We start from the raw sequence: 14104 nt of genomic DNA on the forward strand, positions 1-14104 counted from the left end.
CACACACACATATATATATAATATATATACATATGTATATAAAAGCTAAAAACCTGGAGGATATATGCCAAGATAAACCAAAGTTAAGGCAGTGATCATAGCATCCTAGTCCTTAAACATAAGTGGCATACTATCTTGCTAACAAAATGTTATTCTAGAAACACTATTATGTGGTCCGGTTCAACTGTGGAAGCTTTTCTTTCCTCTCTGAACTGTAACTGTCTCCTTTACTGAATACCCTTATTTCCAGGGGTATGCATTCACGTTTTTCTCTGAGATGGGATGGGACTCCCTTCCCTCTGTAACGCCTTTAATACTGTGCCTTATCTGTATCATCAGTATTCCCATAAGTTTCTTTTTACAAGAATGAGTTTTGGTCTATGTAGAGGTACAGGAGGAAACAAACAGAAAAAAAAAAAAAAGTAACAACTTTGGTTCCTTATTCTAAGTGGTTATCTAAATCAACTATGATGAAGGAGCAGTTCTCTTTCTCAGGTTAGCAATAGCCTATATCTTGTCACTTGCCTGTCAATTGTTTTGCCTCCTTTAATATCAACAATAAGAGGATATTTGGCTTCATCAGATAAAGCATAAAACAGAGAACATAATTTACGTTTGTGTAACATCTTTGGTAATTTTAGAAAGAAGGTACAAAGAATATAAATTAAGCTCCTAGAGGCTTTCAAACTAAAACAAAAATGAAAGCTTACAACCCTAGATAAATAAATGAGTGCCAGGAGCCTTGCCACAGGTGGAGGGGTGGAGAGGATGTAAGGACTGAGGCTGGACTGACCTATAGCCATTACGTTCTGTCTGTCGCTGTTCGAACATCTCCCCACGAGCCCGGGGCTGATGTGAGGCCCAGTCGACTGGATGTCTTCTACTGTTAGTTTTTTATATTGGGTTGGTGTGATAATATTGCATAACATAATGAACTGCAGTACAGGATTTGCACTTTGGAAATGAACACTTTAGCATGTGCAGAACTCAGTACTCATTAACTCTGGTAACAAGTTCAACCTGAAATCTAATTTGCATTCCAACAGATTAATGCCACCAAGCAGGACGAACTGATGTTTACATTCAGTGCCACACTACTTACAGCAAAGTTGCTCAGGGAAGCCAGCTTTTGGGCCATTTTGCAAACAAAGCAACCTACGTCGGTTATAAAAACGGAGCGTGTGGCCCACTGCAATGGTTCTACAAGGAAGAGTCTTCCATGTCCATGTTGTCAGTCTGATTATCAGGAGACTCCCCGCCCCCGCCCCCCGCCCCGTGCTGCCTAGGTTTTCTTGTGCTGGTAAAACGCTGTGGCATTTATCAAGAATGATGGTTGCTGCCCCCCCCCCCAAAAAGGAAAGTCTGAAACAACCCCTTCCCACCCATCCCCAATACTGCTTTGTGGAATGAATCTGCATTGTTTCTAGAGTGTGTCTCTCTTTCTTTCTCTCTTTTTTCTGTCAGTCATTCTCTTTCTGGCAGGACTTCACGTCTGTGTGAGAGGACCTTCATGTGTAGAGTGCAGCATTTGGGACTTTTTTTGAAAAAGATCAAAACGGAATGTTTTCTGACTTTAGAGAAAACGTGGTGATGTCTGAAGGAAAAATGGAATGAGTGACAGAAAACTACAAACGAGAAATGACATTCAGCTTTGTATAATAAAAACACCTATTAACATTCATCACAAGGTACAGAAAACTTTAAGCCTCCAAGAGGCCATGGGCCCAAATGGAGGCCTGAGGTCAGAACTTAAAATGGTATAGTAGAAGCAAAAAAAAAAAGCAATACATTAAAGTTTGGGATAATTATTTTTAACCCCTCCCCCCCAATACACACACAAAGGCCTTCCCCATCCCAACTGGAAGCAAAAAAAAAAAAAAAAAAAAAAAAAAATGGAGTAAAGGCAGTGATAATCAACATGCAGTACTGTGCAAATAGGTCGTCCATTGGAATCCTTAAATTCTGGGCAAAGGCTTGGTCTGCAGCTTAGGTGTACATGCTCAGTCGGTGTCCCAGTGTCCAACATTGGCAGGACTGCAGTTCAAAGTCTGCTGCTAGAAGTGAATCAGTTTAACAAATTTACAACACTGATGTTGACTGTTAAGAGAGGAAAATCCCAAGTACCAAACAAGTCCATCCAATGCACAGAGTACAAATTCCTTTTTTCAACAAAAAGTAGAAAAATCAAAAATACTCCCAAATGGGATTCTTGATGGCACTAAGAGTTAGTTAACACATTTCAGAGTTGTCAAAATGTAGTGAAAATCCTCCAGACTGTACAACAAATGGAGAACGATTTCACTGCTAACTTTTGACGGGTTTTGTTTTTTTCTAATCTTCATTCTCGGGGTCAGCCCGCCCAGACCTTCACTCCATGTCCTCATTTACTGGTTCGTCTTCATAATCTCTGTCGTGGTCAAAATCTGGACTGTGGTTGGCGGTTGTCACTAAGGATAGAGGCCCTTCAGCTTCCTCTGGATCCACGGGCTCTTCTTTGACATGTACAGGATGCCTGGAAAAACGAGAGAAGGTCAGGGATGTAACTGCCTGACATTACACCAGTCTGAGTGCTTTTGGGGCAACAAAGAAGCCACTCTCTAGAACTGCAGTGTGCAGTGCTATAGAGTTGCCTGCCCCATGTGGCTATTTAAAGTTAAATTAAGTAAAATTTAAAATTCAACTCCTCAGTTGCACTAGCCACGTTTCAGTGGCTCCAGTGCCACTGGTGAATGGTGGCTAACGTACTGCACGGTGCAAGAGACAGAATGTGTCCATGAGCACAGAAAAGTTTTGTTGGGCAGTGCTGTCCTGAAGAACTCAACGCCCAAAGAAAGAAAACCTGTGGGCAGAAGCAGGCCGCTGCTGCATGGTGGTGCCTCTCACGATGGAGTGTACGCGTGACTCGCCTGGGCACCCTGTTAAAATGCAGACTATGATTCAGCATGTCTAGGGCCTGAGACTCTGCATTGTCAACATGCTTCCAGGTGATGCTGATGGTCCCAAGAGGACGGTTTGAGGACCCAAGGGCCCTGTGGTGGTATCTTGGGTGGATGCATCTAAATCTTCAGATAATTACATGAAATAAGAATCTGTACTGCCACAGTGGTTTGTGGGGACCAGTGAGTGCAGGGAGGCTGGGCTAATCATGGCTTGCTGTGTGTTCTGCTTTGCTAGTTAACATGCAGAACCTGTGAAAGAACTCTCCAGAGGACGACCCCAAGCGTGGTTCTATCATTAATCAACTTCAAGCAAACACAGCAAAGAGACACCATGATACATGCTTGAAACTCCAAATTAATGCATATTTTTACAAACTGTCAATAAGGCAAGAAAAGCCCTGCCAGGAAACACAAACGGAGAGGAAAAGGCGTGCTCAACACAACAGTATGATAAGAAAGCAGAGCCCCAATCAGAATAATAACGCTGTCAGCTGTAAACAAGGCAAAACATGAGGCCCGGCTGGTAGCGGCCACCCGGCTGCGTGTGGCCGTGATGAGAGCTGCCAACTTTCTCATTATGGATCAGCACATGGTTCACTCAGAGGGGACTGCGGGTGATCACACAAAACCTCTCTGATAACAATTCAGAAATGTTGTTCGTAAATCATATTTACAACCAATCTTTTGCAAATACAAATTACTTTTTGTTGCACAGCTTTTGATATGTAAAAGAACCATGCACGTTTAAAAAAAAAAAAAAGTCCCATCATTGGGACAGGGCTGCAAAAGGGAGGGTTTTTTTAATGGACAATATCAAGTATTAGTAATAAGAGGCGGTGCTTGGGATGGTTGGCTTCCTAAATAATTGATGATGTATGCAAACCCCAACCACCGCCTGAATCATTTAAAAACAAACAGAGGAGTGCTTTGGACTGCCCTGGAAGATGGGAACCTTCAGAAAACCTATTGACTCTAAAATTAGCACAGCACAGAAAGAGTCTGGGGGTTAGATGTCAGAATAAATAGCTTTAAAAATAATCATGCTTATACTCTTAAAAAATAAAAAAAGTATCTGCGAAACAGAATACAACCAAGTTTCATAACAGTAGATTTTTACATATGGTTCACCATCTATTTTTAGGTTTTTAATGGTTCCATTTATCTGTGTTTCTGTAGGAAGAGCTAGGTAGGGCAGGCTATAAAATTTGTGGGGCCCAAGCAAAATGAAAACATGGGGCTCCTGGTTCAAATTTCTGGAGCTCTGGTAGCGTAGTGCCTAAAGCACTTGACAGCTAAGGAGAAGGCTGGTGGTTCAAACCCACCAGTCACTCCTTGGAAGGAAGGCTGGGCAATGTACTTCCATTGTGATACTATGGAAGAAACCCAAGGAGGGGTTGCTAATGAGTCAGGTCTGACTCGACGGCACATAACAACAGTTCAAATTTCAAGACTGTAAGCACAGAGCACTGAACTAAGGGTAGGGCCCTTCTGAGTGTGGAACCCTGCATTAACTGCACACATACACACACTGCAAGCCTGTGCAGCCAGCCCAGCTACGAAGCTATGTATTCTTTTGGGAAGAATTAGGCATACTGATGCTTAGTTCATTAAAAAAAAGCCCAGAATCTCTGATAAACCCTGATGGCAGTCGGTTCTTCTGGTTTTACGCATCCCTTTTCATTTGGCATTGTATTTTTTACAAACTATAGCTCTAGTAGTGTAGTGCCTAAGGCACTTGACTGCTTATCAGAAGGCTGGAGGTTCAAACCCACCAGCCACTCCTGGGAAGGAAGGCTGGGCAATCTACTTCCGTAGTGATACCGCCTCGGAAACCCAAGGAAGGGTTGCTGTGAGTCAGGTCTGACTCTAGAAGAAGGAATGTTGTTGTTGTTAGGTGCTATAGGGTCACTATTTCTTATTTTGCTAGCTTTATAATGATAATTTTTATGGTTATATGAGATTCCTATTGTGTTGATATGTTGTAGTTGCTGTTGTAAGGGGCCAGCCAGTTGGTTTTGATTCACAGTGACTGTACCTACAATAGAACAAAAGACCACCTGGTCGTGCACCATCTTCACAATTGTTGCTATGGCTGAGCCCACTGTTACAGTCACTGTGGCAGTCCATCCTGCTAAGGGTCATTCTCTTAATACGGGGCATTTTGTGGTAGTTGTCTCCTCCCCCTCTTTTGCTATTTATATAATACAGTGACCATTTGTATCCATTACTCTTTCTACTTCTGTTGATTTATTTCCTTTGGATAAAATTCTGAGAATGGAAATGTTGGAACAAAGGCCAAAACATCTTCATGGGTATGATTTATTATAGTATTCATTTCCAAAGGGGTACTATTGATTGAGATGCACCTTCATCAGTACCAAGTATTATCATCTTTTTTAAGTATTTTATTGCTTAACAGGTATAATGTAATGTAAGCTCAGGTTGCCTTAAGTTGTATTTCTTGGATTATCGACAAGGGTGAATGTTTCTCTGTGTTCAGTGTCAGGTTGTCACTATTGGGAATTATTTCTTCATAAATTTATATATATGTATTATTTAAAAAAAAAAAAAAAAAAAACCTCACTGCCATCTCTGACTCAGAGACTCTCCAGTATGTTCCTGATGCAGTAAATCTTTACAGAAGTAGGTTGCCTGTCTTCCTTCCATGGAGCATCTGGTGGGTTTGAACTGCCCACCTTCTGCTTGGTAGTCAGATGCCTTAGGCACTATGCCACCAGAGCACCTTATATATAGGTACAGGTATAATATATATAAATGACTGATAAATTATGAAACTGTATATTGAGATTATGTATGTGGTTTGCCAACATTTTTCCACCTTATTTTATGTAACAGATTTATTAATCTGTTCAGGTTAATAAACTTGAGTTTGATGACTGACATAAGGTGGATGACATTTTTAAGATGGCGGGGTACAAGATAGTGCAATGTCTTAATGAAGTCCTTGGCTTTTTACTTTTAGACTTTGGCAAACGTTTTGTGTGGCAAAAAGCAAATCGGCTATGTGTAAGGCCCTGACAAAAACACAGTAGACAACAGTAGAGACTATTTTGTTTTTCCTCTAAATTTGGAGATGATGAAATTCATGAAGGTAGTTTACTACCCACCCCCCCACACCATCTCCACCAAAGACACAGTTATGACCTACCATGCCTGCTGACTCAAGCTCAGTGCATAACGGGGTCCCTAACCAATGTCACCTAACTAGATATAGTGAGTGACTACTCCACAATACAACTAGGTTACATGCTAAGTTTGGAAAACTCCAGAAAGATCTCCAGAAATCCAATTTCTCTTTAGGACTTTTCTTGGAACTAGCAGTCCCCCTCCCCTGACAGCATGGCAAAAGTAATTAATACACACATCCAGCGCTTCAGAGAATAAAATAATAGCATGGATGTCCAGACAAGATCCATGTCAGGTAAGATGTATGTAAATCCCATGGAAGGTACCATGCTTCATGTTTCATGTCTATCCACCGAGTCTCGGCGACATTGGAGCTGCATGTCTTCCCCTTGTGGAGAATCCCCTCGCCCCCATTTCTCTCTCCCCAGCTCCTACTTCCACAAGCACTACCAATGACAATGAATAACTGTGCAAAACCACACATTTCCCTTCTCCTTACATCTGAGTAATTCCTTTGTTTAGCCACTCTGGGAACACGAGAGTTTTTAAATAAAGCTGACTGGTGTTTAAAGGCACTGTGTTCTGGGGGTGCGCACAGCATGGAGTACTGTGCTTTGTAGCTCCTTTAGCTCCCATCAGGATGAAAGTGTAATGCCCCAAAGCCGTAATTATGGGACTCCTTTCTAGTATTTCAAAAGAAGAAACGAAATGTAGTGGTATTTGAGTGTCAAGAAAAGGGTAAGCATGAAGAGTTCTGTTTCAACAGCACATACGAGCCGGGCTGCCTTACCAACAAGGTCTTTTAAACCTTGCTGTAAAGTTGAAGGCTTGATGTAGTCCAACAGACTGGAACAGTTAAAAAAAAAAAAAAAAAATTGCATCATAGCACAGTAATGCATATTGGATAAGAATGAAAACTAGGGTATTACAGAATTCACTTAATGGAAGTAGGGGTCAGTAGGACTAACTATCTGGGACACTGATAGCAGGCATAGGGGATCTGCTGTTGACATATAATTACATTCAGCAAATAGTGTAAACTTGTGTGGTTTGAGCAACATACAGTCTGCAATTCTGACATCTTCATATAGGGTTGCTTTCAGAAAAAGAAAAAACAGCAGAAACCTGTTTGTTTCATTAAAAAGTCTGCTGTAAGACGTATTGGTGATACTGAGGTTATTTCAAAGTTGTTAAATTAAGTCAGAGTGGTGCTACTTTGTATAGCAGAATTAGCATTGTCCTAAAACTGTTGCCTGTGAGGTTTTTATCCTAATATCTCTTTTTTGGTCATGAGTCTTTGTATGAAATAATAGGAATTTACATCATCAACTAAAGCTCAGAGTTTTTATAGATTATGAGAAATATTATCTCTTCTATTCAGTAACTTCAGACATTTTTGCTCTAATGGGTATTTATTGAAGTAGCTTATATGCCAATTTACATTTGCTCTGAACTTCCTCAATTATCTGTGTAAATACTCCTGTCATCACAATGATTTAAAGATGAATACAAGTGTTTTATAACAATAAAGTCAGAAACACCAGGTTGCTCTAGAAAGGATGAAATACAGCAGCATCACTGTGAAAGATAAACACATTCTTAAAATGTGAAGTAAATGCTAAGAGTCTGTTCATATAAATTAAAAATGATTATTTCCATCTTTAAAGATCCTTTTCAAAGCACTTTGGGCATGAAATTCAAATGCTAGGAAATCAAATTTCAGATTCCCTGAACCCTCCAATTATGCTAGCAGAAAGCCCCTCCACCCCACAAATAGTCATCATTAGATGACAATTCATTCTGTTTCTAATTGCTACAGGTCATATTTACCATTCCTATCAAATTATCTTAAAATAAAATGCTGGTCAGTAATTCAGAAAGAACATGTAGACAAGGGGGCCTGTTCCAGGAGCTGACAGTATTACAAACATTGAATTGCTTTATTCCCTTCAAGAGGGCAAGAGTTTCATGGAAATGCACTACACACCAGAGGCTGTGTCATTCTACAGCATTCTCTGCGAATCCAATCACTTGGGATAATGTGGTTTCTTTTCTCTGTTTCCTAATTTTCCCGTGGGGGAGGGGATTGTCTATAGGCACCCCAATTCCTTCCCCTCACTCCCCTTGCAGGGTACCCCAGTTACAGCCCTTTTCTTACTTTATTCAGCCCTGGTGCTGGTCACATGCAGCCTGGCCAGCCATTGCCTGGCCCTTCATTCAGTTATATGTGCACTCATTATCCTGCCGTCTGCTGCTATAATGCTCCTATTAATTTTCCTTTTGATATTTTAAGAGCATTCTATAAATCACGCCGCCTTTCATTTGTGCCATCATTAATGCTTGGTCATAATGCTTCAGCGCCCCATGCACAGTGATGCTTATCACCAACCAAGTAAACAAGCATCTTCTTTTCCCTGCCAGCTCAGTAGGCCTGAAAGGGGAATAAACTGCAAACTTTTTCATAGTAGATGTATACTAATTTGAGGAGTGGAAAAGGGAGTGTGGCTTAAATAATGGCCTTGAGATTGCAAAGGAAGAGAGAGATAGCAAATGTGTTTCCCGTTTTACTGGTGTGTGCACTCGTAGGGCTGTATGAAGCTGATGGCTTTGATGGGAAAGTTAGTAAATGGTCCTTTTATCCAGTAACCGAGCTAAACATTCCCAGAAGCACAAACTTCTAACTGGGCTGTAGGAAGTTAGAAATTGCAGAAAAGGTGTGAAAACTGTCAGTGAAGGGCCTGTGCGACCATCAAACAGTGAGCCTGGGCCTAAGGCAAAGATCTTTTGGAGGGACAGTACTCACATGGCTTGCATAGGGGATCGGCCTGGACTGCTGTCACTCTCGTTGCTGTTGGTATGCTCCATGGCGCCGTTCAGCTCTTCCCGTATGGCGCTGGCTAAGTTGCCCAGAGTGGGATTTCCCATGGAAGCGGTAGTGTATAGAGGTATACTGTTCTCAGCCATTGAAGCCTGCCACCAATCAAGAGAAAATTTATGAAGACGTAGGGTAAGCACAGACAGTGAAAATATTTGTGGGCATATGCGGTAGTCTGCAATTTAAGCTCAGTGTAGTATGGCTGGCGAGCATAAGTGTACAGGAATTGGTGTCAAGCATGAGACTTGTGGCACATGTTCCAAGCTTGGTTTCGATGAGCTAGCTGAGGGGGGACTCAATTTGGGCCTTCTGGGTAGTCACATGGCTTAGGTGAGGCCATCAAATATGAAGTTTAATGTCCGATGCCTTTTTTTCAAGAGGACGTGAATATTTCCAGATCACAGGGAAATATAATGGGATTTTCATTTCTTTATCCACTTTGATGACTCTGCTATTGGATATTAGATCAGATTATTCTGGCTGCACAGCTCAAACTTATGAGAACTTCCATAAACAGTTACCTCTTAGATCCTATAGAAACAGAAGTGATTATGGAATCGGAATCAAGTTTTATCTTTCTTCCCCCCTTCTCATTTCCGTTTTAATGGTTTTCAAATCTGTTTAGCGTAGTCTGAGATAACTGGTTGAAGGTAGCAACCATGCAATCTTTCAGACTCAGACCAATCTCCTGGAATTTTAGGACTGAAGGAAAATATCCCTGGCAAAAGGGAGGGGAGGTCTAAATCTTATTTCTTTTTGATATTTTCAGTGTGTCCATATTAAAGGTGACAAAGTCACTCTAAATGAGTGTCAGCAAAAGAAGTATGAAAATGGGGGGGGATGTTAAAAAGAAATTGTAAACTTGCTGGTGGGACATTATTCACTTCCTGTCCTACTGCACTTGAATAAACTGGCTGCCCACTTTGAAATGCAGGCAATAGTCAAATAGAACACTAGATGCAAGTAGCCATATTTGTTTCATTTGGGGAGTAATTATGACCCAGTGCCTTTTCATTTTCTTAAAGAGGACAGACTTTCAAAAACTGGCAGCTGTAATTAGACCAAGATTTATCAAAACTGTCCTTTTGCAGACTACACTGTGCCTGCTTTTCCATCCTAATGAGAAACAAGTGCAATCACAAGACAATCTGGCATGGTGACTTCAATTGGCCAGTCATACAAGAGTCCAAAATATTCTAGAAATACATTCCAGAAATCCTGGCTCAGAAGAAAAAAGAGCCAAAAATGAAAACAGAAAGGTTGCAGAGCTAGGCTGCAGGATCTGCCTCTTAGAGCAGTTGCAGTCTCCCTTATAGTATAAAACTCAAACCCACAAATGCCTTCTAGATCTGAGCCTCGTGTTGGAAGACCTACCCACACCAACACAGTGTTGGCTAATGAACTATTTCCAAGTCAGGTTTTCCTTCGTATCACTTCAGATTTTGTGTATCTGCCTTCTTTTAAAAGTCAGAAAAAAAAAATTTCTAAATGTGGGGAACTTATTTTGATAAACAGTCATTCTGAACATTCACCTATAGTTTGTTAAATAATTTGCATTAAGCACTTTTAAAATCCCCACCCCCCAGCAGAACAAGGAAGAAAAGCAGAATTAGTATTTTCTTTGCAAACTGCAGCTGGACAAGCATCTGAACTGCCTGTATGTGAGAGAACACAGTGGCCACGCCTCTCCTAGCCATGGACGTTCTGCTAGGCTGATCCTCCAAACTTCCTTCCACTGGAAGTATCACAAGATAATCTCCTGTTGCACGGTAAGACTGTGGGCAAAAAATGGGATCATCTCTAGCTTGGTATTCTAGTACCTTCCCTTCTTGAGTCCAAAACTGAAGTCCAGTTGAAAGGTAAGTTTCACAGGGAGGTTAACCAATTTGCCAGTTTACCTGAGACTTTCTGGGGTTATTGTATTTTCAGTGCTGCAAGTGGGAAAGTCCCAGGCAAACCAGGATCACTGTTTGTTCTGTTTGGTTCTCAAAGTGTTCTGATGAAAGTCATTTCTGATAGGGATAAATATATGGCCTGATGCTCTAGAGTCACAGTGGTGAAATGCATCTGACAGGCTAACGTACTTAAATTGATCCGTAAAGATTACAGCTAAAAAAATCCCATGGAGAAGTTCTACTCTGAAATAGATGGGGTTGCTCTGAGTTGTAACTGACTCGACAGCAATAAGTTTGGTTTTCTGGTTGTAGATGGAGCTCTGGTGGTATAATGGTTAAGGCATTTGGCTGCTAATCAAAAGGTCAGTGGTTTGAACCCATCAGATTCTCAATGGGGGAAAAGATGAGAGAGTTTCCCCTTCAGGAAGATTTACAGTCTTGGAAACCCTATGAGAAAGTTCTTACTCTGGACTACCATGTTGCCAATGAGTCACAATGTGGTGTTTTGATCCTTGCTTGTCAGATCAGGAAGATGTAAGTAAAGAAAAACAAGCTTGTCCTTTTTGCTTTCCAGTTGATCCCAACTCATGGCAACCCCATGTGTTGCAGGGTAGAACTGTGCTCCATAGGGTACACCTGGGATCGCCATGAGTCATAACTGACTGGATGGCAACTGCTTCAGTTTGGCTATGCCAGCCATAGAGCCATTTGAAAACTCTATTGAATGATCAAGCAAACTAACCCACTTAGGGCTAGAATCATTTTCATCAACTGCTTTTGCCTAAAAAAATGGCTTTTTTCTACTTTGAAGCAGGTGAACAATTTTTATAATAGACTTAATCATATAAATGGTCCTATGCACAGTATGAAGCAGCTCAGGTAGTATACAGATTAAGGCACTTGGCTGTTAACCAAAAGGTCAGTGGTTCAAATCCATGAGTGGCTCCATGGAAGAAAGATCAGGCAGTGTGCTTCCATAAAGATTTATGATCTTAGAAATCCAGAATGGGGGTCACTATGAGTTGGAATCTGAGTTAGAATCAACTTGATGGCAGTGAGGTTGGTTTGTTTTTTGGTATGCACAGTATGAGAGGCATCCTATCAAACTCAAATTGGTACTTTTGCCAAACAAACAAACAAGAGAGCTTAAGTAATGGTGCAGAGTCTGTTAAGTACCAGTGCCCCCTGAATGTTCACCACTCTGAGAGCCTCTGGAGGGAAAGGCAGTCTATAAATATGAAGCTTTACCGTTACCCTTAGTTACTTCACTTTTTCAGAGCATAATGCAATCTGTCCCAAGTCCCATGTTTTATTTCTGTAGTGGATCCTGCTGTCCTATTTTATATGTTGTATATCATCCATTATGTTGCTCTAGTATTTTTTTTAAAGAGATTGTTCCACTATTATTTTTACTTGTCTTGCAAAATGGAAATGGGTGATCATGGGAAGAAAGGCCTGCTGGTAGAATCTTAATTTGCACAGCAGCAAGTTGTCATATGATATTGTCTGCTGATCAAGGATCCAAACTCCGATTCACTCATCAAATTAGGAACTGACATCAATATATTCACTTTGCTTCATTACAGACATTAAAATGTTCTTGGAAAACTGCCGCATAGTTTTTGGGCTAGCCTAGGAAATGAGAAATGAGAAAGGGGGCAGAAAATGCCAAAAACAACTGGTACAACTGGTTTAGGAATGATAACACTCACTAATTGAAATTAGTCACGTATCTAAGAGAATCCAGAGGATGGTGGATCACTCCCTTTCTGCCTCATATGTATTGGTAATCTTAAAGCCTGCTCTGTGTGGAACAGTATTAAGTTCACACTTCACAAGACTCCAGGGAAAATAAGTTACTAATGAGTGGTATTCTATAGTGATGGCATCTAAGCTTGCTTTCATCTGGTTTGCTAAAGTTACTGTGTAAACTCTGCAAGTCAAGTAATTAAAAGAAACACAGAAAATTGTTTCTTCGATCAAATTTCGGTTCAGGCTGAAACTTAAATGATGATTGAAATGGTAACTGAAATGTAAGTTCAGTGAATTTGTCTCTGAACCGTGGCAAACCACGGCAGAGGGTAGATGCTCAGTAAGCATTTGGTTCATGAATACAGACAGAGAAGCAGGGCTCCCTTATCTAAACCATATAAACACATTGCCACTGAGTGGATTCCCAACTCACAGCATTTCTTAAGGCTGTAATAATTTTGGAAGCAGCCTGCCTGCCTCATTGTTCATTGGGTGAGTTCAAACTGCCAACCTTTGGTTAGCAACCCAGTGCTTTCAGCTTCCCCCGCCTCTCATTTGCCATTGTGACCTTTTGGAAGCAGAACACCTAGCCTGTCTTTTGAAGTGATGTACCTCAAACACCAACTTTTGGTTAGCAGTCAAATGCCTTACGCAATACACTTCCAGAGCTCCCTAAGTGCCTTGGTGGGTACAAACTGCCAGCCTTTAGTAAGTACTTATACCACCCAGAGACCCTGAATATGTCATTTAAGAGTTACCAAAATTCCCTTGCCCTGGTCCTGCTGCAGCTGTTTCAGTTCATCTTCTAGAAGAGCTACAGGAGGGTACTGCTTACCTATGTTATGCATTTTGGGGGGATGTCAAGGAGGTAATACTAGAACATTCTTGTAGATTTAAGAGATAAGATGACTTTTCTCTGTATTAACTGAGAAACAGAATAAATAGGAGGCATGTTGGAGGACAGACCTACCCTGGTTAAGCCCTAGATGTGAGATAATCTCACTCCTGCTCCAAAGCACTGTCTTCATCCCCCAGTACATTTGTTATGTAACAAGTGCGTGGTGTGTGTTGGGAGGAAACAAACATTCTGTGGCTTAGCTTATTATGTAATCTTGAGCAATCTGCTCAAAACCTAAAGGGTTGCTCTGAAACACCTCTTTTTCTTTCACACAAAACATTTTACTTTTTATAAAGTGAACCAACCCTAGATCCATTCTCTGGACAAGCGATGCAAAAATAGACTTTAGATGCACAAATAGACTTTAAAAGAAGAAAAAAAAAGCTCTGCTTTCTCTTTAAACCTGTGAACAATAGAAGGTCATGTGACACAGTGGCCTATCATCCAGCACATTAATAGCTGTGCTAGAGTAATTACACTTGTGGTATTTTTGCCTCAAGTGAAATTCTGAAATAAGAGGATGGAAATTATGATACTGCTGATAAATATTAATAAGTGAACTTTTAATTTTTTTGCCACAATATTCAAAATGCTAAGC

At 40.8% G+C, this 14104-nt stretch overlaps 1 protein-coding gene across 1 annotated transcript in view; it reads right to left on the bottom strand.

Moving 5' to 3' along the window:
• Positions 1-2367: 2367 nt before the first annotated feature.
• Positions 2368-14104, bottom strand: part of FOXP1 (forkhead box P1) — a 283446-nt gene continuing 271709 nt past the window's right edge. The window contains 2 exon segments of the mRNA XM_042781677.1: positions 2368-2512; positions 8890-9056. Of these exon segments, the coding sequence (XP_042637611.1) occupies positions 2368-2512; positions 8890-9056 (312 nt within the window).

The sequence above is a fragment of the Orycteropus afer genome, unplaced genomic scaffold (genome assembly GCF_000298275.1).
Source record: "Orycteropus afer afer isolate SDZICR_OR568_19922 unplaced genomic scaffold, OryAfe1.0 scaffold00149, whole genome shotgun sequence".
In the NCBI taxonomy this organism is placed as follows: domain Eukaryota; kingdom Metazoa; phylum Chordata; class Mammalia; order Tubulidentata; family Orycteropodidae; genus Orycteropus; species Orycteropus afer.